The 26,130-nt window shown below is 45.9% G+C and overlaps 1 protein-coding gene across 2 annotated transcripts in view; it reads right to left on the bottom strand.

Annotated features, from left to right (window-relative positions):
• Positions 1 to 3,253: 3,253 nt before the first annotated feature.
• Lmcd1 (LIM and cysteine rich domains 1) overlaps positions 3,254 to 26,130 on the bottom strand; it is a 64,549-nt gene continuing 41,672 nt past the window's right edge. For both annotated transcript variants that reach the window (XM_059256830.1, XM_059256831.1), the window contains exons 4-6: positions 20,412 to 20,747; positions 4,728 to 4,943; positions 3,254 to 3,858 (exon numbers count right to left, since the gene is read on the bottom strand). In XM_059256830.1, the coding sequence (XP_059112813.1) occupies positions 3,700 to 3,858; positions 4,728 to 4,943; positions 20,412 to 20,747 (711 nt within the window). In that variant the 3' untranslated portion in view covers positions 3,254 to 3,699. The remainder of the gene's footprint in view (positions 3,859 to 4,727; positions 4,944 to 20,411; positions 20,748 to 26,130) is intronic.

Below are 26,130 nucleotides of genomic sequence, written 5' to 3'. Positions count from 1 at the left end.
ACACCAGACACTGAGCTATTTGTGCTTTCCGTTCCTTGCCATGCCTTGTACAGAGGGTGAGGGAAACCGTGATGGTGAGATTATTGTAAGGAAGACCGTGGTGGCTCATTCCCCATTGCAAACATCTATCAAAATGTCACATTTTGTTCCCAATAAAAATGCACAATGATTATTTGTTCATTAAGAATAAAAGAAGAAAGAAAGAAGTTTGTAAATGGAGCTTTTCACCAACAAATAATTGCAGTATGATAAGAGTGCTAGAAGGCTGTGAGCCTGGGGCTTACTGAGTACACAGATCAAGGAGCCTAGAGAATGTAGTGATGAAGTTGGCAGCCACTCTCTGTGCTGATTCAGGGATAATAGCATGCAACAAATGACACTGGGCATTGCAAGCGTATGTCCTTCTGATGCTGGTACAGTGCCCCTCAGCTCCAGGTCCTCTTGAAAGACACAGCAGTTAAGCATAATTAAGAAACCTGATCACAAAACAAAGAAATGTCAACTTCTATGTGAGAATCAGAGAGCTCCTGATTGTTCTTGAAGGAGAGAGGGCACAGAGGCAGGGTGTGTGTGTGTGTGTGTGTGTGTGTGTGTGTGTGTGTGTGTGTAGCTTGTCTGGAAGCAGTGTAGAGATACTAAGGTCCTGCCAGGGAGAACATGAAAAAGCATTGTATGTCTGCTAGAATATGTGCCAGGCAGGATATGACATCAGAGATGATGGGAAAGGATGATGGAGTGGCACTGGACCGAGTGGCCCACTGGAAGGAGAAGGGGATCCCCAAGAGAGGACTCAGGCACTCCAAGTGCAAGGGCAGGGTTGTTGATGGACAGGGGTATGCTCTAGGAAGGTCACCTGTAGGCAGAGGCAATCTGATCACGTTGAGGTTTCAACAGGACAGATAATGCATCTCATCATCTCCCTGTCCAGCTGTCACCAACTCCAGCTTGAGTCTGTTTGAATGCTCCCACGGTTCCTGTGCCAGGGTCTCAGCTTTTGTGTTGTCCACAAAGGTGGAGCAGGCTGGCCTTGTCCACTTTTGTGCCTCAAGGTCACCCTCCTCACTCCGTTCTGTGCTCCTGTCACACAATCTATGACAGTCCTGTCTGTCTGTGCTTCATATTCATCCCTTTATCTCCAACACCAAAAACTGGGCATTGATTAAATGGACAGGCTTCTTCCACAGGGCCTTTGTACTGGGTATCCACGTATACATCTTTAACCCTTGATCCTTCACTCTTTGTCAGATCAGGGTCCACTCATGCCAGACCAGCTGTCAGTGTCTCGGGGCACTTTTTTTTTTCATTCTTGACTAGTCTCTTTTTGGTGAATCTTCCTTTTATAGCACCTACAGTAAGTGTAGTTTCACATTGACCTGTATATGTGTTTTCCTGAAGCTGGTCTCTATAATCTGTAAAATTCATGGAAGGAGTGGTCTTTGTTTTGGGGGGAGAGGTAGCCCCTGTACACAGCACAAGGACTGAACACTGTAGTGTATATTGAACATTTCTAGGTTGGGTGGCTGGCTAGGTGGCTGACTGGTTGGCTAGACGGCTGGCTGGCTGAGTAGATGGCTGGCTGGCTAGACAGACGGATGGGTAGATTGGTAAGATGGATATGTGACTATTCTACTGGTACTTCAGGGAAGTACCTGAGAAACGGATAATGCCCCAGGAGCATCTTGTAGGGCATGTGAACTTTTAATTGATAATAGACTTGACCTTCAGGTAACCGAGAAGAAGCAGAAGCATAGGGTAGTGGGTGGAGTTTGTACCTATGTAAGAGAAAGAGGGAAGTACTGAGTTCTGAGGTTGGAGACAGATGGACCATGCTTTGGGAAGTTTCAAATGCTAGAGTTGAAGTCTGGTTCCTAAGTTGACAGGCACCGAGGAGCTGTGGGAATTGATTGAGGGCAAAGAGGTGCTTAGAACTTGTCTTTGAGACAGCCCAATAATGGTCAAACTGAGGGGGGTGGGAGAGATGCGCCAGAGGCTGATACCCACCACTGGAGGAGAAATCACAATGTTTCATCAGGCTTGTAAAGCACATAAATGGAGCTGAGGCAGATAAGAGAGTCAGGGCAACAGATGGGAAATTTTAAGAAGAGCATTGATGACTGTAACATGCGCTCCTGGGACCAGTGTCTTTTTCATCCTTGTCTATCTGGTAGAGAAAGAAGTGGTGCTTAGAAATTGTGGGAAGGAAATAAATTTGAGGACTGAAAATACTCAGACCATAAAAGGGAGATAAAATCACGCCCCCCCTCCACTTTGTATTTGGCTCACCAAATGTTCAGTTGGCAACATGTGACAATTGAGAGATTTCTCATAAAAATGCCATTGTTTTAAAGGTTTATGTTGATTGGGCACTGCAATCCATCCACTGGGTGAGCCTAGGTACCTTGGGCAGCTCCCAGAACTCTGCCAGGTCTCGCTCCCAGGCAGGCTCACTCGTGACCTGCCTAGATGCTAAGGACAGCTGAGTTGGGCCCTTAGCGCCAAAGAACATCATCAGCTCCAGTAATTTGCATGCCTGAAAGGAATGAGAATGTTCTACAAGCAATTCTTGTCTCTCTCTCTCTGTATATCAGACTATTAAGCAAGGCACCCTAGGGGATTGGAATTTCCTCCCAGGAATCTTATCCTGGGAGAAGGAAAAGGCTGAATGAAGCCTGATGCCAGCCAGGGAGGGATTCTGTCACCTGGAAAGGTTTCGTATAGTTCAGACAAGCTGGCTTGACCTATAGCAGAGTCATTGAAGATGCAACAATGAATGGGCTGCTTAGTCATGCACACTTCTTGCATCCTGTTTAAGCCCAAGCCTCTTGTAAGTACCCCAAATATGGATTTTTGTTTGTGTGTATGGGGGCGGAGTTGCCAGATCTCTTTGTCCCTTTTCCATGTGTGGCCAAGTTAAACAAATTTCCTTTTTATGTTTTTCACTATTAATTTGGCTCTTTTAATTGGCTTATTGAGGACAAATGATTGAACCTGGCTTGTTAGGGCTGCCAAAGGCATAGGCCTCAGTCCTTAATTCTAGTAACATTTATACTTTTAGGGTACCGTGAAATATGGGTAAGTGTTGCTATCAGGTATCTGGGAACATGGGGAAAGCAATGGAGGAGAGGAATCGGGTCTGATAAGCATGTCTATAGAAGTAACTTATTAGCGTCTCCTGGTAGTACCAGCTCAGGGTCTTGGGGATAACCACCTCTTACAGAATCAGCGTCATGGTGTAAATAATTAGACAAAGGTGTATGAGTGAGAAATTCATAAACCTTTTATTGATATGTTTATCATGCCAACAATATTGTTTATTGAAGATTCAGATTTCACTTGAAAAAGAGGCAAACCAATGAGAGTTGAGATTCCATCCTGCCCCCTGGAGGGATCCCATGTCCAAGGGAAAAAAGCACAGCCTACAGCTACTTGGTTGGATCCCTCAGAAATGCATTCTGGGAAATTTCTCCCAGGGCTCCCTTGCAGGATACCAGTGTGTCTTTAGTTGGTTGCAGTTGGGAAACAATAAATTCATTCTCAGACTTCTTAGAATACTTCTGCTGTTAAAACTACTGACCCTCAAGGATCTGCCACCACTCAACCTAGACTATGCATTGTTTGCTGGCTGTTGCATCTGCCCCAGAGGATGCCTTCAGTCTCGTGGTGGGATCCAATAGACCCTGGCTGTGGGTGGGCAGCCCTTCAGGAACGTTTGGACTTGCTACAAGTGGGGCACAGGAGCTGACCCTTGGTGACGATGTACGCACGGCCGCTCAGCAGCTGCTCACAGCCCTCACAGATGAAGTGCTTCCGGTGCCAAGCCAGGTCTTCCACACGCTGGTAGTCTTCTGAGAAGATGATCTGGGAAGAGAGACAGAGGAAGGCATGACTGAGGTTCTGCCCATCAGCAGAGGCAGTGTGTAGAGGATAAATTATGGGATAGTAGCTTATCCCATCTCATTTGTGTTGTGACCTTTAAATGCCTCCACAAAGCAATCTGACATAATCTGAGGGTCATGGCTGGCATGTCTCAGCTTTTCAGGCATGAGAAAGAAAATACTCTGCTACAGGCAGGTTTTTATTTATGTTTGTAAAACTTTTTGGGCGAGTTCAGAGGCCAGTTATTTTCTGAGTTTGGATTACATAACTTGAGTGACCCTGGCCGACAATTAACAACGGAGAAGCAGACAGTGGGCATTTGCTAAGAACAAAAAACCATGAGGTGGTCTCTTGGACCCAGAATAAAGTGACACCCTAGAATGACTACAGGAGCTGAGAAAAGGCAGAATGGAAACCTGGTTTAACAGGTCTTCTGACTTTAGAGCACAATAGGACATGAGCATGAGTTGTCATTTAGACATTTGCCAGCCTTGTGACTTGGCAAATTATGCCACCTCTCTGTTCCTCCACTTACATGTAACCTGGCTTTTTAAAAAATGCTGTTGTCTAAGGATTCAAACTCAACTCTTCATATTTGAAGGACGAGCATTTTTACTAGGTGAGCTGTCAGGGTGGTCCTCCTGCATCCAACCTCCAAAGTTCTGGGATTGTAAGCATGTGTCACCATTCTTAGCTCAGATTCATTTTGTAGATGAGAAAAGAGAGGCTGGGGTACCCAATTTTCTCAAATGAAGAATGCACCATCAGCAAAGCCATACCTAATTGGCCTTGGGGTTGCACTATATAACACGGCCATGCCCACTTGCTCCCATCAGCCTACTGACTCTCACCTCGTCACAGCCTGAGCATCGGGGTCGCAAACTCTCACAGTAGTGGCGGCCACACCAGGGTGCACCATCCTTCCAGAAGTAGATGAGGTCCACCAGTGGCTCTGAGCACTTGATACACACAAAGCATGTGGGGTGCCACTGCTTGCTGTAGCCCGCCCTATCAGCATAGACCACAGGGCTGTCAGCAGGGGCAGCTCCCTTGCAGAGCTCACAGACCTGGAAAGGATATGAGAAAGAGGGGCATGTGATGTAGGTTTGAATCCCAGTTCCACACTTTCTACTTCCTGTGTGACTTTGAACAAGTTAAAAGACTTCTCTGTTCCTTGGTTTTGCCACTTGCAAAGTGGGATAAATGCATTGTCAATCTCTGAGGACTAAATAAAGTGACTTATCGATCTTTGTGATTCTCAGGTTGATTAACCTCACCACTCTTTGTGTCCTAGTAGCTATGAAGATTTCCACAAAGTTTTTGTTGATGGGGGAAACAGTGATTGATAATCATCTTAAGAGAAATTAAAACTGAGAACAGTTGAATTACTTACTTCCTCACAATGAAGGAATAAGCTTATATGTTGTGTTAGCACATGTATTTTATGCCTGAAAACAACTGTATTTTCTAAGACAAACGAACAAAACCCTTAGTGAGAAGAGCAATTAAATATCTTTTTAAAAACTCACTTAAGACGGCTGGATTCTCTTAACTACTCATACGTCTGTATTTTGCCTTGTGCCATTTTGGTTGGAATCTGCAGAGGAACTCTGGCCTCACTTTGATAAGTTGGACTAGGAAGGGAGGAGTATTAAAATAGCCGTCCAAGAAAACAGGATATGCGTCTTTGACTCTACATCAAAATTCAACAAGTGGCCGTTTCTCAGAAGTTAGTCACGGGCCTGAGCTGGCTCAGGGAGTAAGGTGCTTGCTGCCAAGCCTGATGACCTGAGTTTGACCCCTGTGACCCTCACAGTGGAAGGAAAGAATTGACTCTAGCAAACTGTCCTCTGACCTCTACATGGGTGCTGTGGCACATGTGTGTCCCCCTCAAAAAATATCAACAAAAAATGTCACCACATATAATATGAGGTCACAGGAACCCTTCTTTTTGCTCAACTTTAAATAGATTTCTTGCCCTGCATTGCCTTCTGATCACCTTTTAATTCTTGAATAGTTTGAGATTTACAGAAGAAAAAAAAAGCAGAGAATTCTCACACACCACATTCTGTTTTCTCTGTTCTTAACTGGCTTGTATTAGCCAGGTATCCTTGTCAGCGAGCTAGTAGTAACACATGATTGAGGGACTTCATTCAGGTACCTTGAGATTTCATGTGACCTCCCTCCTCTATTCTGGTACACACCCAGGACCCCACACTTAGTCTTCTGCTTTGTGGGCTCTCCTTTGGGGGAAGGGGTGACAGTTTCTTAACATGTTTCTGTTTGTGGGACCTTGACAATTTGGGGGAGTCATGGTCAGATATTTGGTAAAATGTATGCCAGTTAGAATCTGCCTGATGTCACTCTCATGGGGTAACACTGAGATCAGGACCCCAGAGGCCAACCCTGCTCTCTTCACCTGCTCTCAGGGGCATGTGCTGTCACTATGACTCCTAAGGAGGAGTGTTGATCGTGGTTGAACAAGGATGTTGACTGTGACCCCATGGCGGAGATTTGGTAGTCAAGTTTCTCCACAGAGAAGATTTCCTCTTCTTTCCATATTGTCCTCTTTGCAAGAAACTTACTTCATATTCCTCATGTAAAGAGCTCTCCACTTTCTCATGGTTCAAGTAACTACATGCACTATGTGGAATCATACAAACCCTTGACCTCACAGGTTCCCCTAAAGGTACTTTGAGAATCATTGATTGATATATTTCCTGGATTTATAAGTGTTGGACAGCATTCTTCTTACATACCTATCCATCTATCCACCCACCTATCCATCCATCCATCCATCCATCCATCCATCCATCCATCCATCCTTCCATACCTCCTTCTCTTCCTTTCACATTTATAAACTTGTCTTTTTCATCCTCTCAGGAATGGGAATTTGACAGTCTTACAACATAAACTCTCTTGAGCCATTTGAAAGCCTCTTCTGCTCCTCAAAGCCCCAGGATGATGATGCCTCTCATGTCCTTAGGGCAAATCTGTACCCTGCAGTGTGCTTGGATGTTGTGCCCATTATGAATAACCTCACACACACCTGGCAGTCGTTTCTGTGTGAGGAAAACTGTTGTTTTCCCTTCTAGAGACACCTATGCCTCTGAGAGACTCGGAGACTTGCTCAGCAATACAGTTTTCAGAAGGCAAAAGCCCAAGCTACCTCCAAAGCCCAGGTCTCCAGACCACGTGCTGGGGCTTTTACAGCTGGTGTCAGCAAACAACTGCCTGAGGCTGCTCCAGTATAACAAATACTTTATCCTAAAAAATAACTCTATTTTCCTTATTGTCAAACCTAGATTTTTTAAAAAGAACTGTGTTTAAGGGCCACATTTTCAATTGCATGAATAAAAATGCCACAGAAATTTGTTTTCTCTCTTGTTATGTAAAAACGCTCACAGGGTGCCATCCATTTTGGCTGTTGGCTCAGGATACTGGAAATGTTTACTGTCTGACCCTGCAGGGTATTTGCTGTCTTTGGTCTTTTCTTTGGATGCTAATTTTAATTTGCTAAGTTCTGTCAGGCCCAATTCCAAATATTTACATTTTGCCATGTTTGGATGGGGAGGTATATGTTAAAAGTCTATTATAGGGACTGAAGTAATAATGCTTACTGCTCTTTCAGAGGACCCACATGTGGTTCCCAGCATCCGGGTCAGTTGGCTCACAACTGCCAGTAACTCCAGCTTCAGGAGACCTGGTGCCCTCTTCTGGCCTCTGCAGGCATATGCACACATGCATATACGTAAATTTAAAAAACAAAAATTAAAAGTCTACTGTAATTTGGAATCAGAATATTCCCTACAGGCCCTATGTTAACAGCTTGGTTCTCAGCCAGTGGGCATTATTGATGGGCGGTGGAGCCTGATAAGAGGTCACAGGGATGTGGCCTTGAAGGGGATGGTGGGATGCTCATCTCTTTATCTCTTTGCTTTCTGGACACCATGTGGTGAGCAGTTTTGTTCCACTACACACTGGCCATGGTTTCACCACCTTATCATATGCCCAAGGTGACAAGGGCAACTTACCGTAGGAAGAAACCCTGGCAATTGTGATCTCAATGAATTTTCTTCCCTTATTGATTCTCCCAAGTATTTGCTACAGTAACAGAAAGCTGCATAGTGTAAACACTATACCTATCTCACCTCTCTCTCTCTCTCTCTCTTTTTTTTTTTTTTTGGTTTTTCGAGACAGGGTTTCTCTGTGTAGCTTTGCACCTTTCCTGGAACTCGCTTTGGAGACCAGGCTGACCTCAAACTCACAGAGATCCTCCTGCCTCTGCCTCCAGAGTGCTGGGATAAAAAGCATGCACCACCACCGCCCAGCATCTATCTTGCCTCTTTTAGTGATCTACTTAATATACTCTCGCACACTGAAGAGTAAGTAAGTAAAATGATGACGATTAGGATAAGGAAACTAAGTGAGTCTCTGCTCCATGTAACCTAGCTTCTTGGAGCACAGTAGGTACTGAGTTAATGTCTAGGCATGGAAGGCATTTTTATCTGGATGAATCTGAACTGGATGCTCACTGCCTGATAATGGACTTTAGAACATTCTAGTTTACCAGATTCACCTCTCCCCTTTGAATGAAAAGGGGGAGCCCCTCAGTTAACTGAAAACGCTGTACTTCTTCCCATAAGTGAGTACCACCAGCCTGGGACTCATCAGAGGGTCAAAAGCATAAATGAGAGTCAGGTCTATTCCTGCATATTGCCTGCCGTGCCCACTTGGGCATTGTAAGGCACGAGGACAGGGCGGCTGGAGTGTACAGTACGTCTTCCGTCTGGTTTCTAAGTTTTGTAGAATGAAATTTCCAGTCCTTTCCTCCCACATATAAGGGACTGAAGGGACTTACTGTTGGCTAACCACACCCCAGATTCCCAGATGTTGTTGAACATGGAAGGAGAGGACAAGGGAAAAGAAATGGCCTGGGGATGCTGGCCAGCACCTCGGTGACATGTGGCAGGGAGTGGGTGATATGAGTTTTTAAGAAAGGCAGTCTGAGGGGGTGCTCAAGGGTGACTCTGAAGTCACATGGTGGATGGAGACTTTATCTGGGAGGCAACAGGGACCACTGCAGGTTCTTGAGGCCAGGAGTGCGGAGGTGTGGTCTGAACTGTAGGGTAATAACCAGGGCAGTGAGGAGGAATGAAACAATCAGTTTCCCAGAACTGGGTGTCAGCCTGCCTACCTTTTTAACAGTGCTCTGTCAGGTCCCTGCCTTAGGAATATGCTTTTCCCCATGACTCTTTGGGTGACAGTTACTCCCCTTCACCAGCTCTTTGTAGCAAACAATGTCATTGTCAGTTTGTAAAAACACGCAATGTAACCAGCCCCTTCAACATGTCTGCTTTCTCTTTCTTCCTTTGGGTGACCTCCTCCTTTTCTCCCTTCTCCCCCTACTTCTTCTGTCTTCCTGGTCATCTCAAAGGCTGAGGACTCTGAGGATCCTGGGCCTGTCAGCCTCATGGGCTCTCAGCCACCAGGAACAGGTTGGCAATGAATGATCAGACCCTACGTCTGCTTGGGTGCTGTGATCCTGGCCTCCCCGACCACCACCCTTGGTGAAGCTCCCAGCTTCTTAACTGTACCGAGTGGCAGGGAGTCAAGCTCTGGAGTCAGGCTGCCTGCGTGATTGCTGTGTGACCTCAGGCAAGCTGACCTCTTTATGTCCCAATTTTGTCATCTGTCAAACAGGGACACTGTTAGCAATAGCAGCATTTTGGGGGTTACTGTAAGAGTTCAGTGGATTTACTGGGGAGTTTGAAGGGCTCATTTGTTATCCATACCTCTTCTCTCAGAGGATAGAAAGCTGAGGCTCAGAGGGGTTAAATTACCCCTGTACGCTGACCATGCCGTGCTGAGATCAAGGTTGGAGATGGCTCTTCATTTCCATGATGCTATACCGTGTGGACTCTCCCTGGGTGCTCTTCCCACACTTTGCATTTCCTGTGCCCCTTCTCTCCAGCTGAGCAGGGTCAGAACATCAGTTGACTCCCACAGTCTGGCCGGCTTGTGTCACAGCCCCATGCCCAGGGACTCTGAGCCCCGAGCCTGTGGCCACTGCTCTTTTCTCTAACCCTGCCTCCTTGGAGACCCTAGTTCTCAGGATTATCCTGTCTCGGGTCCCCTGGAGGGCTTGCAGCAACACACTCTTTTACTCCCTTTCCCTTGAGCATTTGATTCAACAGGCCAGGAATTTGCAAGGTCCAAGGAGATATGGGTACCGCTGGGGGCTGCACTTTGAGAAACCACCATGGAGTGCTAAAACCTGAGTGAGTTTTGTGTGAAGTCCGCCCTGTGGCTTGGGGGCTACAGGCTAATTTGAATTCCTAGAGAGTTTGTATTTTAACACTTTCCAAGGAAGCCCGTGTGGCCACTCTTGGACTTTTTGGTAAAGGAGGTGGTGCAGGCAGGCAGAGTTTCCTTGGGACTAGGGTAAAAGGCTTTTAGGAAGTCATTTATCTTGAGCACGTCAGCTGTATTTTGCTCCTGTTCCCAAGTGCCCAAACTCAGCTTGCTTATGAGTGTTCCCAATAGCTGCCAGAGAACCTTGTCTGCACAGCACTTTCCCCTGGGACAGGGGAGGTGGGACAGAACTTTTCAGAGGTAGAACCGGTAGGAGGCTTTTGTCCATGCCCACGACTTTCTATGATTCACTCACTTATGTAGGACAAGGAACTTAGTCAAAAAGTCAAAAGTAGTGGTTCATGTTTATAATCCCAGCACCCAGGAAACTGAGGCAGGGAGATCTCCACAACCAGCTGGAGATCAACCAGGGCAACAGAACAAGTAAATGAATAGAAAAAAAAGTCAAAATGAGCAATTTTGAGTATTTTGTGCTTGAATCTATACAGTGTTTAAACATCTGACTTGAGAAAGACAAGAGTGACCCAACAAGGCTGAGGTAGCTGAGCCTCTGTGGGGCTGTGGGTTCCCTGCTTTGGGATGTGTTCAGATCTAATCAGCAGATTTTTGGATACTCTTCCAGTCAGCATGGCATCGAATTCCCTTTCCCCGAGGAATCATGTCCCAGTTTAGTGGAACAGAATGCACAGAGTGCCACCATATGACACAAAGCAGGAGGGTAGTCCTCTGCTTATGACAGGGTTGGGTCATCAGAAGTGGAAACTCTAAGTTGCCATATGCCCAGCACTGTGAACTGTCAGCCCCCTGACTTAGCAACACAGTTCAGTCGAGTCTTGGTGTTCACTTTTACAACAGAGTGGCTGACCAGCAGCTGTGCCCTACTGCACTGCCCAGTGCCATGAAAGAGAACAGTACCCATGGCTAATCAAGGAAAACACCAAACTTCAAGACTCAGCGTCTCCCAAATTCCTATCCCCGATTTTACAACAGTCTACATTTGTACAACCTTAAGCAGAGTTAGTTAAGTTAGGGATCATGTATGCAGCTTTTCCTGGACTCCGTTTCTAAAGACACACCCCTGAGGACCCCTGAGAAGAAGGAAGTTACAGCATCCAGAACCTTCCATATTGAGGTGATCATCACATGGAGAAGTAGAGGAAGAGTCCCCAGGAGACCGCCTGACCAACCCAGCTGTGTGATTTCCCCAGTCCGGTCCGAATGTGAATGTAGACCCCTGCCCAAGCAAAGCTGAGTGGATAGAGACACGATGTCTCTATGGAGCTCTGCTCAAATGGCTGATCTGAGAACAAAAGGAACCTTATTGACATAAGCCACTTGGCTCCACAGCATAGTGAAAGAACCACACTGAACAGGGATACATGGAGTCATGTGGTTATAGCATGACACAGAGTATTTTCAGGCTGTAGAAGCTTCAGGACAGTGGCCAAGGGCCATGCAGCTATAGAACTCTAAGGACCAAGGTTCAGAGAGACCCATGGGCCCAGAAAGACCTCTGTAGCTACAGTAATCCCTGCCTTGGGCTTGCCAGAAGCACATCCCAATCACTCTGTTTTTCTCCTGGAAGGCTCTTATCCAAAGGCCTACCCAGTCTAAATCCAGAGTGCCTCGTGAAAATCTCACCACTGCACTCCAGTAAATATTAACACAAGGACTTGAACTCAGGCACTGGCTTCGCTCCCATACAAACACTCAACAACTTATTTATAAACAGCATCTCCCATGTCCTCTTATGGTGCTTAGTCCTCAGCTGTGCCTCTCTGCCTTGTGGCCCACAGAAGGTCCCCCTCAACCCCCATTTTCTGGCCTGGCATCATTTCTGCAGGCTTAACTGTCTTGAGTTCTGTTTACTTACACACCAGTCTTCCTGAGGCCCCAGAGGGCATAGAAGGAGCACACTGGCTGCACAGTGGTTAGGGTCCCAGGCCTGGAATGTGGTCAGTACAATGGCTTCACCCCTAGGGAAGCACAGGAGAAACTGGGGCTTGTTCAAGCCTCAGTAATGGTGGTCCCTGGCTTACAGGAAACTTGTTACTCATGGTGGCCACTATTGCTAACAGCCTTTTAATTTTTTTTTTAATTAAGACTTTTTTCCCCCCAATTTATATACCAACTACAAATCCGCCTCTCATCCTTCACTAACAACCTTTTTACCAAGGATGTTTCTTGGAGCAGGTTATAACTATGAGGCCTTTGCCCAGGGAAACCAAATATTAGGTACTTTTAATTGGATCCTCCTTGCTTGTTCAGGCCTGAGATGGGCATGAAGCACATAAGCTACTCTCATGAGAGAAAACAGTATCCTGCATTTATTCTCACCGTGAGCTCAAGGACCAGCTTGGTACAGAGGGTAGGTTGTCTGCTTCACAGCTGAGCAGGGTAAAGTTTTCAGCATATTCTCTGTCACAAGGGCCATGCACAATGTCTAGATCTGGGAATAGGGGGTACCTGCAACTTTGTATGTGCTATGCAGTCTATGAGGATGCAGAGAAAGAAAGAGGCTGGAGAGACGGATCAGCAGTTAAAAGCACTGGCTGCTTTTGTAGAGTTTAGTTCCCAGCACCTGCATGGTGGCTCGCAACCATATGCAACTCTAGTTACAAACTAACTGATGTCTTCTTCTGGCTTTGACAGGCACTAGACACACACATGTTGCACATATATATATGTAGGTGAGCATAAAAGTCTAAAAATAAAATGTTTCTAAAATTGGAAAAAAATACATGTACACACACAATATGATTTATAGGGTAATTTTTAGGATTAGATAAAATGACATGGAAATTTCCTGGCATGGTACCTGACATAACTTAGGTAAAGGGTGGTACAACATTGTCAGCTGTTAATCATCACCAACATCATCATCACCATTTCATCATCACCACTAGGACCATCACTGACACCAGGATCAATATCATCGTCACTAGGACCATCCCCGCCATCCCTATCATCATCTCTGGTGCCATTATCTTCACCGTTACTATGATAATCACCATTGCTATTATCTACACCATCATCATCACCGTTACTATGAGCATCTCCACCATCGTCACCAACACCATCACAATCAACATCATTGATTCACGTACAGAAGCAAAAAGCAAGAGAAAAAAAAGAAACAAAACCCAAATAATTAGGAAAAAGCTGAAGACGGCTTTTCTTGCTCAGGGGTCAGCAAACTACATTTCTCCATGGATTAACTCCAGACCACCACCTGTTTTTTGTAAGTAAAGTTTCATTGGCTCATAGCCAGTCACTTGTTTAGACAGAGCCTATAATAGTATGCTCCAGGGGCTGAGTTGAGTAGAGGTGACAGGGACTGTAGGCCTGCCAACTTTGATATACTCACCCTCTGTCCTTTATTGAAAAGAGCTTGCCAATGGCTGTTTCAGTCAATGGAATAGTATGCAGCCCACTCAAAAGAAGGAAGAAAAAAAATGACTGTAAAAGTCACATGGCCACCTGGGAAAGTATTTATAGTATAAAAAGTGGAATAAAGGGATTTTTTTCTTTGGAAAAATGATCTTTTTGAATGTCATTAAAATATCCCCACTGAGAAGGAAGAAGGCAGAGGCCGAGGAGCCTGGTACCATGGTGACTTTGAGGGCTGCTCCCAAGTTCCCCCTAGGGGAGTCCCTGGTCCCACACTGGTCTCCACACCTTTACTCCAGCTCAGAAAGAAATGGCCCACAGAGGGGCTGAGGTGGCGTCAAGTCCCCAAGTAGGGCTGGCAGGAAAGGCAGCCAGGCTGCACAGCCCACAAGCCAAACATCTGCTCCGACAAAAACTTGGAAGTCCCTTGCCCACAAATATGTCCCTTCTGGGATGGGCCTCGGCCTGAGCAGCCAGCTGCTGTAAGTTTCCATCCGAGAGGCCGTCCTATGGAGGAGGGTGGGGTCCAAGGCCTTCTGTGCCTCCCTTTGCATTTTTGTGGGAAGGTGGGGGGAAAAGAACTGGCCTACTTCTGGCATCCCACTGGGTACCTTGGGGTCTTAGGAATCCATTCTCAGGACTGTGGGGAGCCTGCTCCTCTTCACTGACTCTCTGTTGCTTGCCCTTCAGGGATGATCACCTGACCTAAAGAAGGGCCAAGGTGATGGGAGTGGTGGGGGCATGTGGTAAGAATGATCAGCAACAGAGTGGAGAGTACATTTCATGCTCTCTTCTGGCCTTCTGTTCCCTTTCTTGGGTTTCAAGTGTGGGGTGGTGGAAAGGCGGAAATGCCTGGGCACAGTGACCATGCCTGGGAACCCTGTATATTCAATTTCCGAGGGAACATCCACCAAGCTTTCCAAATGCAGCAAAGCCGCCTGTGGAACCATCAGCAGTCAGAGCATGCAGGCTGTGGCCCACATAGCACCGGCATCCATAAATTCTATCCAGGAGGGAGATGTGGGGGGTGGGAGCTTAGAAAGTGGGTGAGGGGCTTTGAGCAGACTGGTGGGGTACAGCAAATTGCTAGAGTTCACAGCTCTCTTGTCAGAGCCCCGATATGCTCCTGAGACCCATGAGGAGACCCATGGGCTGGGGTAGAGTGTCCTGCCCTGGTGTTCCCAGCACACAGAAAAAAGGGTCTCATTCTCTAGCAGGCTTGGCTCTGAGGGATGTCAGGTACTGTGGCTCATTCCAGACATTAGCACTCAAATATATTCTCCTTTCTAGGGGATCTTCTCAGAACTGCTCACACCACACTGTTATGTTGACAAGACCTGGGTTCGAATTAGCCTACCACTCCTTATCAAACTACCATGGCTGTGTCCTAGGTTTCTCATCTGGGAAATTTGTCTGACAACCTCAAGCTGTCTCATAGTCATCACAAAGATATAAGGACATTTAATTGGCTTTGTAGATTTGAAAGGCCAGTGTTTTCCCCCAACCCCCCCACCCCAGGTGACAGCTGATGAATTGATGTCTGGGACTGGGGTGTTTCTACCTTGAGATTTTCTTATGCAGAGGCCTTACTGGTCTCTGTGGCTGACAGTGTTTCCACTGTGCTTCTGTCTCCCACTGTCAGTGTGAGGATGGTGATTTTTCATTTGCTCTGAGGCTGTCTGTAGACAGCCATGCCTCTTAGTTCATTGCCCAATAGACAGACGTGCTTCTTCTGATTTAAGTCAACATGCCCCGTTTGTGCGTCTACCTGACGTACTGGGCTTTGAAAGCTAGGCCTGGGGTCTGGATCTATGAACTGAACTGAGACTCATTAGAGGACAGCTGTGGACATTAGATAGGTGGATTCAGGCAGAGCTGTGTCCTGCATCCTGGCTGATGTCCAGTATTGGGATTCCCATGAATCATAGCCTCTTGGTGAGAGTTCCCCACAGGGGGTTTAGAAAGGGCTCTGGCATGACACTCCTCTGTGAGACGCTATAATGAGGTTTTAGAGGAAGGACATGGCCTAGCTTAAGAAGCCTTTGGGGCAGTGAAGGGTGTATAGCAGCATGCAATATTGCATGGTGGGAGGTCCTGGGTGGCAGAGGATCATGATTCAGTGTCAAGGGCAGAAGTAGGTTGTAGAGTGATCAAAAACAATGTTAGATTCTATGCTTGTGTTTCTAGAACACAATGCAAAGGACCCTAAGAGTACTGGGTAGTAGTTTTTAAAGCAGGGCTCCTTTAAGGTCTTCCACTCACCCATCCATCCATCCATCCATCCATCCATCCATCCATCCATCATCTACCCATCCACCCATCCATGTATGCATCCATCCATCCATGCATGCATGGGCCTCAGAGAGTAGTTCAGGCCCACACTTGGCAGTGAGGTTGCTGGGAACACAGCTTTATGGCCTGCTTTGCTCCTGAATTGCCTTCTTTGGGACTCTTTCTCCTGCTTTGAGGAGACAGATAGAGAACCCAGCTGTTTTATTCTGGAACAAGTAGCAATACTATTGAACAAATACTGCGTACTATTATGGAAATGGGATCTTGGACAATCTGCTTATTGTTTGTGTACCTGAGAGTCTACACCTCACCTGACTCTCATGAAATCACTCTACCAGGCAACTGTGAGAATTTAAAGAGATCCTGAAAGTCTGAGTGAAGCTTTGTGCTTACGTAGTGTGAAAAGGGAATGCCACTTACTTCTTAGGCAAACCGCTATCCAAATTGTTCCCATCTTCCAGAGCCCACTGTAGTTTGAACATTGATTTACTTGTGGATCATGTTTGTTGAACACCAATCATCTACATCAAAGATACCCACTGTAGATGCAGAGATGAACAAGATCTCAGAATCTACAGATAGTGACAGACGTGACCGACCACACCAATGACACAGTGAGTTATGAGTTAAAATTGTGGTTGGGATAGGATGGAGAACTCCATCTTTCATAGTCATCAGACAAATTCATCCTAACAGTTTCCTCCTCATTCCCTGCTCATTTCTGACTATGGAATATGCCACTTAATGGCCAGTGTTGTTACTTAAATGCTTCCAAAATATCACAAATATTCCCCAGAGTTAAGTACAGGCAAGGCCCCAGAATCTCAGAGCATCTTTGCTCTAGTTTCATGTTGAACAAATATGTAGAGTTTAGTCAAGGACAAGATATGCTCTCAGAACAGCATCTCTCCCTTGGGAATGGCAATTCAGAGAAGTCACAATGACATCAAGAGATTCTCTTCCAAGTTGGAATTCTTTAAAACTTACTCTTTAAGTACAGACAACTATTACAGGGTGGTAGTGGGCAGGATTGGGGTGGTGTGGGGGAGAACAGTTTATAAAACTAGTAACTACTATGGTAACTAGATTTAGTTTCTTTTAAAAATCTTTCACACATATTTCCATCCTAAGAAATGAGTCTTTTAAGTATTACTGACAGGGCTTGGAGAGATGGCCCAGTGCCTGAGTTTGGTTCCCAGTACCCACATCTTTCAGCTCACAACCACCTGTAATTCTAGGTCTAGGAAATCCAACCTTCTCTTCTGGCCTTCACAGGCACCTACATTCCCACATGTGCATACCCACACAGAGACATACACATATGCACATAACTGAAAAACAAGCCTCACTGTTAAATAATAAAGAAAGAAAGAAATCTTAGAATTCTCAGCTAAAAGAATATGAGGCTGTGGCTCCTTGGATGGCAATCCCAAGTTGGGCCAAGGTTGGGGTGGAAGTGGGAGGTATTTAAGGAACCTAGAGCCAGGAAGGACAGGGTAACCAGGCTCATGGGTTGCCTGGCTTACTAGAGACTGCCAGCCTCTTCCCTGCAAGACATACTTCAGGGCCTATTAAGAGCTGCTGGTAGCAAAAGACCATGGGAGTATACAGCAGGTGACAACTAGTGCTCAGAAGGTCAATCTATCAGAACCCAGAGTTTTGTTGAAGGAAACCATCATGCAAAGTGTTATGGAATTACTGCCTTTTGAATGAATTGGCTGTTTTTTGTTGTAAACTTCTTGTGCAATAACAGCTATGATATTTCCCATTTACCGTGCATTTCCATGTTATATGTACATGTAATCTCATGATTGCATCTCAGTCTTATGGGCACACATGATTATGGATAGTCAAGAAGATAGTTTCTTATTTAGTCAAGAAGATGATTTCTTATTTAACTGTACATTTTTTATGGTTAGAAACATACTAAAATATACTTCATAATAGGTCTATTGTTCCATGTGGACTGTAGACACTTGGAGGTCTTGTTCTCCATCCTTAGCTACTGACAAGGCAAAATTGGCCAGACAAGGTGTCCTCGTAGAACTTTCACAGAGCGGAATTGCAGGTGCCTGGCCTTGTTGGATCAAAACCCTTCAGAAGAATTACAATGAACTAGAAGTGATAGTACAGGTAGGTGTCTGGCCTTGGTATATCTTAGTCCTTCTAAAGATCAATAGCACCTATGTTGCCCTAGGCTTCTTCCACTGGCACCTCCCCACTCTGATTTAAAAATCAGTTAACACTTTGTATTTATTTCTGCACCAGTTTCTAATCCAAGATTTTAGGCTCAGTAGACTAATTATGTATAGGTCCTGAGATTCAGGTGATTAACAGAAAAAGGCTGTTAACTGACTAGCCATGTCTGGATATTATTAATTATATAAAATAGTACATATATTCTTTGCCTTTTCATTAAATCTCTCCTTGGTTTAATTTCTTTCCTTGTAGCCCTTGTGGCTATCCCTTTAAGAGATAGCCAGAACTTTTCACAACTTACAGCTGTTGTCAATCACCAATTAAGCTGACCAAGTCTTTGCCGAGTGCGACTCTTATCAGAATACTTGTCCCTGAGAGTTTACTTTGTAGTTTTTACTAACAAGTTGTTAATGGATGGATATATATATATATATATATATATATATATATATATATATATACACACACATTTGGGGCAACAAAGAGGGGAAGGAAGATGGAAAGAACTAGATAGAATAATGAGAGAACAGAGACAAGACAGAGAGGAGCTAAGTATGAGAACAGAAAAGATGTGTAGATAGAATTGACTTATAAGAATAAAGTGAATGGACTAAAGAGCTTGGTGGGCTTAGATTCATTTGATATCCCTCAGATTAGTATCCTAGCCACTTGTAGCATCTGTTCTGCACCCTGGTAGAAATCTCCTCAGAGCAGGCACCTGTGGAGAATTTGTTAAGGGTTGTGATGGCTAATCTTGGTTGTCCATTTGGCTGGATTGAGAATTGTCTAGGGAATTAATAAAGTGGTCCTCTGGGGGTGTTTGCAAGGGCATTTCTAAAGACCATCACCTCATGAAGGCCTTGACCTAATAAATATGATGACATTGTTGGGAGGTGACAAAAGGTAGGAGATAAGGCCTAGCTAGATCTTGTAAGTAAGTCACTGGGGACCTGCTCCTTGCCTTGGCCGCTTCTTCTGCTTCCTCTCTCCACTTTCTGTCTGCTGGGTGCTTCCCACCCACCTACATGATCCCTCCCCTGTGATGTTCTGCTCAAGCATATGGTGCCACGAGACCATTGACTAAACCCTCAGAAACCACAAGGCAAAATAGAACCTTCCTTTCTTCAGTTGCTTCTGTCAGGAAATCTGACCACAAAAATGATGACCTGGCAAACAAAGGGATCCCTGTGCTGGAACTTTTATAGTCAAATGTTAAGTAGGGGCAAAAAGGGCCACCTGGCTGAAGGGCAAGGATAAGGCCCTCGGGGTAGAAACATAGTGGCCATCAGCCCCATGGTTCCACTCTTGGCCTGTGGAACAGCTTAAAGCAAATCCATCCAGGGGAATTTCACCTCTGAAACATTGGCTTCTCTTTTGTGTTTTCTCAACATGCCCTTCCTCCCGCCCAGGTACGTGCATCTTCCATACTGTTGCTAGGGAAAATTGGCATGCACACAGCTGGAACCATGTCCTATATCATCTGACCCACAGCTTGCTCCTTTAGATCAAATCCTCAGCTCCAAGTTTCCATCCATATGGGAGTAGTGACCTCTCCTTGCTTGACTTCTTGGGAACCAACAGATGATCCCATGATGGATGCATGAACAGTGTGAAACTCCCCCCTTCTGGCTCCCCCAGCTTGCCATGTCAGCATGCACATGGAACTGCTATTAATATGTCGATTGTACTTTGCTTTCTTGAACAAGCTCACTCTTTAAGGGGGTGCAAGGCTCCTGCTTAAAGTCTATGGCTTTGGTGTTTCTGAGTTATTTCACACATGTCAAGTTTAACCTTATCATAGTCTCAAAGCCTATCCCTACCCCAAGGGAGGCTAGATGCCTTTTCCCTAAGCTGTGGCTATTTATTAATTTGTGGCATTATCCTAGAGCCATGGTTCTCAACCTTCCTACTGAGGCAACCCTTTAATACAGTTCCTCATGTTGTGGTGACCCCCAATCATAAAATTATTTTCACTGCTACTGCCTAACTGTAATTTTACTGCTGTTATGAATCATAATGTAAATATTTTTGGAGATAGAGGTTTGCCAAGGGGGTCGCGACCCACAGGTGGAGAACCACTGTCCTAGACTGTCCTTTCCATGGCAGTAACCTGGTGTTATTTTCCATGAGTGATATCTGACAAAGAGTAACAAATACCTGTCTCCTTCACTGAATATGAATAAACACATGAATGAGAGGAAAATACAGCAAGATAGGACCCTGACAGCATAGCCCTGGCCTGGGCAGCTTCAGCCAGACCAACGACAAGGGACACTCACATATTCCACTTCCTTGGATGGGTCTCCCAGGCTGCCATTGGTGGTTGGGGCAGTGGTCTCTGTGCCCTCTGGCTTTTCCTGTGTCTTGCCTTCCTCTTTGGGCAAGCCTCCCTGCCCTGGGAGGGCCACTTCGCCCACCCCAAGGGCCTCGCTCTTGTACTGCTTGACGAACTCTTCCATTGCTTTCAGCTCGCTCTCCACAAGTCCACGGCAGCGAGAAGGGTCCTGGTCATAGATAGGGAGCTGATGCATGAGCTGGCGTCGGCGGTAGAGGGCTCCCTCGGTACCTGTCACAGGCTGCTTCTCCTTGGGGATGAGTTCCATGTACTGCAGGCCCTGGGGTGATGGAGTGGAAGAGACAGTGTCATACGGCTGTAGTTCATGGTCATGGGAGCTAAGACCCAAGTTACTTAAAACAAAAATCACGATCTTCCATCGCTACCAATGACTGAGATACAAGTACTCCTTCCCTGTCCATCTCCCTCCCTTCCTTCCTGTGTGTGTCGTGTGTATGTATGTGTTCACATGTGTGTACATGCATGCAGAGGCCAGAGGCCAACTTAGGCTGCTGCTGTTCTTCAAGTGCCATTGTCCTGGTTAGCATTAGCTGTCAACTTGACCCAGCCTAGAAGTAACCCAAAAGACGCAGTTGAGTAACTGTCTTTATCAGTTGGTCTGTGGGCATTGAGGGATTGTCTTGACTGTTAATTGATGTAGGAGGGCCCAGCCCACTGAGGGAAGTGCCATTCTTTGGGCAGGTACCTGAGCAAGCTAGTAAGCAATGTTCCTCCACAGGCTCTGCTTTGAAATCCTGCTCAAGTTCCTGCCTTAACTTCCCTTAATTATGAACTCTGACCTGGAAGTATGATAGTGTAACATAAACAAATGCTTTGCTCCCCTAAGTTGCTCTTGGTTAGAGTGTGGAACAGCAGAAAGCACACAAGGACATCCGTCCACCTTTTGTTTGAGACAAGGTCTCTCATTGGCTGTGGACTCACCACATAGACTAGATTGGCCGGCCATCAAGCCTCCAGGATCCACTTGTCTCTGCCTTTCTAGAACTGAGGTTCCATGTGCCATTGCACCTGCTTTTTTAAAAAAAACGGGTGCTGGAGGATTGAACTCAGGTTCTATGCTTGCAATGCATCCATTTTAGTTACTGAACTGTCACCTCAGCCTCATCATGTTTATATTCTACTTTAGTTTTTCTTTTACAAGTCACAAAGCAATCCCTTATCTCAGACAGGAATCCAGAGGTTAGAGAAAGAATGCAAAGGGGAAATGCCTGCCCTGTAGCTTGCATGTGCTGAGATGCTTCTGTATCTTTCGCTTGGTGCTAGAGGCATGGATGTGTACCTATGTCTGAATTCATCAAGCTGTAGGCCCTGGGGAATCCCTGCTCTATATGATGCTGTCCACTGACTGACAAAGCATTTTAAATCTCTAGGGAGATTTGACTAAGCCAGTACACATGCTAGGCGGGTGCTCTACCAATGTGCCACTGGTTTTGACAGGTGAGAAAGAAGCACCGACTTAATCCGGCAGCTGGCTCTCCGTTTGCTCACTGACTAGGCATGGCTGTGCTGGCTGATGTCTGCATTATTTCCTTGTTCATTCCCCAGGCACTACTGGGATTTTCACTTTGGGATGACATTAGGAAGAGAAAGGGTGTCTGTCTACTCGTTTCAGCTTCTGTCAGAATGGAAATGAAGATCAGTTTGCTTTGTTGTCTGACATGAAACCATTATGACGACAAGTGAGATGGGTAATGTGCATTTTCAGCTTGACTGACTTTAGAATCACCAGGGAAACACAATTTGGGGTGTGTCTATGAGAATGTTTCTAGGAAGGTTTAACTTCAGAAAGAAGATCCACCCAGAATGTGGGCAGCACCATCCCATGGGCTGTGGGTCTCAGAGAGAATAAAAAGCTAGCGAACACTGGCATTCCCTTCGCTCTCTGCTGCTCGACTGTAGATGCAATGTGACCAGCCACCTAGCATTCTTGTTGCTATCACTTTCTCGCTGTGATGGGCTGTACCCTAAAACCACAGACATAAGAAACCCTTTCCTCCACTCAGCTGTGTTTGGTCGGTATTTTGTTTCAACAACAAGAAAAATAAGGAACGTAATTTTGCTTGTACCACCAAAGCAAAGTCAATTCTTTAAACTTCTTCTCTGTTGTTACTTTCTGGGCAGTAACCAGATGATAAAACCATTGCAGAATCATGGCAACAGGAATGCAGAGGCTGACCTTACTTGACCTAGGCCTACAAGGTACTGTCTTCTCTCTGGTCCTATAGTCGATGTGCTTTATTGCTACTTCTGCTGATGGAGATGCTCATGAAGGAAAAATTCTGCTCATCTCTTCTGTGCTTAGAAGCTTTGGCCAGCTTGTTTGTGTGTGTGTGTGTGTGTGTGTGTGTGTGTGTGTGTGTGTATATGTGTACATGCATGTGTGTGTGTTTACCTTCTAGTGCAACCATCCACTCCCCAAGGGCAGAAGTCCCTTAGAGTTTAGTAGCGAGAATGAAGGTTCTGGATTTAGCCCATGTTAGATTGAAATTCTGGTCCTGAGCATGCTGGCTGTGTAACTTCAGCCACCTCCACACCCTCTATCTGCACGTTTCCCGGTTACAAAAGTGAGCACCATGCAAGTCCAGCAGGCTCTGGGATTCGGTGACAGGCCTACACCACCTACAGCATGCTGCTTGCTGCTCTTCCTTTCCTGTCTGTGACTTTCCTCCTTTTGAAATGCACTTTATACTTCACTGCCATGTTTGCTAACTGACACAGTGTGCGAGAAGCCTTTGGAAAACTCGCTAACAGAGATTCTCAAGCACAGTCCCCAGTTCTGCAGGGCAGCTGTGGCACCCAAGAGTCTGCATGCTGGCTGCGAGTCTCAGTCACCGAGGTGGAAAGTTGCTTCAAGACCTTTCACTACTATCAGAGTTCGAATGTGGAATGCCTCCCATGGCTCACGTGTCCAAAAACTGGGTTCCCTGCGGTGGTGTTATTTTGGGGGAAGTTGTGAAACCTTTGGGAGGTGGGTCACTTAGAGGGGATGCCTTGGGATTTATAGCCTACTTCTAGTTCCAGCCTTCTCTATCTGCTTCCTGCTCTGCTGTGAATAATCACTGGCCGTATGCTCCCACAGTCACAGCCAGGAGCCCCTCCTGCCACCATGCTTTCCCCACCTTGATGGCTACACCCTTTTAAAATGGGAGTCATGATAAATCCTCCTTCTTAAGCTGTTTCTGCCATTTATTCTGCCACAGCAACAAGGGAAAATGATGAATGTAACCACTTTTCAATGAAACACTAGCAAGAAACAAATATATGAGGTAAATCAACCGGGACCCCAAGCACCTAGCGGGGGAACTGAGGCAAGGCAAGTTCCTCATGCTTTGGGATTTTGAAAACTCACTAATTCCCCAAGAAGAAGTGCTGGGACTGTTGGTGACACCTCAGAGGGGCTTGCGTGAGCTTTTACTTGCCCGAGGCTTCGCCACCGAGTCTCATTTTTGGTGAAAACAATGCTCATTTTATGTTCGCTGGCTTTGTAGTGTGGATTATGTTCCCTTCCAAAATGAACATTTTTATTTCATTTACCTCATGGGCAATACCCCTGATTAAAAGAAAAATCAATCTAGTTTAAAATTGCTTTCCTTGGAAAAGTATAATTAGATCATTATGGGAATATGGTATTTCATGGTTTATTAATTTTAAAATATGTGTCAGCACCTCTAAGAGTGGAATCGACAGGGTCTCACGTCAATAGCACCCCCCATCTATGTGACTGGTAATTGTCTGAATATTAATGTGTTTAAAATAGCTATTGTTTCCTTCACAGCCAGAGATCTTCTGCCCAGTGGGTCTTAGGGATGGGGAGGTCAGAGGGATGATAAAGGTCAAGGCCACAGCATGAGAAACTGAGAGGCCTGGCTCCCACTGTCCGTTCTCTGTGAACCCAGCTGGCCCGAGTCTTGCCACGCAGAGCTGAACTCACTGGGAATTATGGGGATTAACATGTAAACTTCCACTGAAAATCGCACTGAGCAGCCAAAGCTACTGTCGGATACTAGTAAGCAGAGAGTCCACAATGTGAATGGTCACTGTTCCCCAAGATGCATGAGTTAATGATTTGGTTTCCCACTTGGTGCTATTGGGATGTGGTGGACACTTAAAAGAGGTGGAGTGTAATGGGGCTTTTAGGTCACTTTGGGACAAGCCTTTTAAGAGGGTAGAGAGGGACCCTGGTCCCTTCTTCCTTGCTTCCTTGCTGTGAAGTGAGAGGCTTTCCTCATGTTCCTACGGTAGTGTCACATGGACCCACTTGATCACAGACCCAGGCCTCCAGAACCAGGAGCCCAAACAACCTTTTCCTCTTTGTAAGTCATTTATCCTATGCATTTGTCATAGCAACAGGAAGCTGAATAATGTGGGAGAAGAACCTGGGATGGGTATGTCCCAGGCCTGGTAGTCACTGAATTTTTAAATAACTAAATTCTGGAGAAGATAAGAGCCATGTGGCCAGCTTCTACTGAAGTCAGATTGCCATCTGACTGTGGATACCTTCTTGTTGACTGTGTCCTAGATCCCAGGAACCCCCATCTGAGTCTTTGCTGACACAAATTCTCATAGTGCACTCGGTCAACTCCAGGTCCATCCGCACATGTCCAGTTGCTTTTCAAGTACTTTCCCAGAAACAGGAGCTGGCCAGAATCCTGGGATGGTGGGGCAGAGGCTCAGCAACTAATTCATCTCCCCAAGGGCCTAACCTCTGTGGACTCTAATTTTGTCATCTGCTAAGTTCAGGGCAGGCTGCATGAGTACTAGGGGAGGACTGGGGCAACCTTGCCCAACCCTCCTCACAACACAGTGAGAAGTAGTTTACTCCAGCTTGGAGAGGGCCAAAGGGCCAAAGGACTCCACCTGGCCAAGGAGGTTGAGATCCTCTAGCTAATGCAAGGATAAACAGATTCCTTGAGACACCACACAGCTGCTGCCCCATCTGAAGGGATTCTTCTCTACCCTGTATTAAGAGGCAATGGGTGTAGTGGCTTTTTTTTTTTTTTTTAGTTATTGGGAAATAACAGGTGACTGTGTTGCCTAGGTGGCTCTCAAGAACCGAGGCTCAGTCCTTTGGGTGTGTGAAGAGATTTCCATGCATTACCAGACTGCAATATGAGGGGCATTAAGTGTGCGCAGAAGGGAACCCTCAGACAGGTTCTTTTGTGTGCACAGTGGAAGCGGACATCTAGGGTCAGTCTCTCTGGGGGCATTGAAGGGTGGCAGGGAAGGGGCTGTGGCCATCAAACGACAGTGAGAAATGACAGCTGAATGTGCCAACGTCTAGGTCAAGGTATAGGGCCCTGGGGATGGACTAGGACACAGCTTTGGGTGGCCAAGCCACCCACACAGCCCCTTTTTAGGGGCTGCCCAGGGCCTGTCTTTGCCCCATTGTCCAAAGAACGAGTTTGGGAAGGTGGAGGCAAGAGCTTTGCTGCTCAGGCAACACCTCACTACTCCAGTTGTAGGAGAAGCCCACTCACAGGATTTATCTCTTGGGGGGAGTAATTGCTTTTATTGCTAGGGAGCTGGATTCCCCCAAGGTCAGTGGTTTAACAGTGGTGGGAATAGACCACAATACGGCAGGTGGATCTTACCATGTTCCAGGGATTTTTATAATGTAAAGCTCTCATATATCTGCTGACCCC

Source organism: Peromyscus eremicus, chromosome 3, assembly GCF_949786415.1.
Source record: "Peromyscus eremicus chromosome 3, PerEre_H2_v1, whole genome shotgun sequence".
Classification (NCBI taxonomy): domain Eukaryota; kingdom Metazoa; phylum Chordata; class Mammalia; order Rodentia; family Cricetidae; genus Peromyscus; species Peromyscus eremicus.
This window is presented reverse-complemented; position numbering and strand designations above follow the sequence as displayed.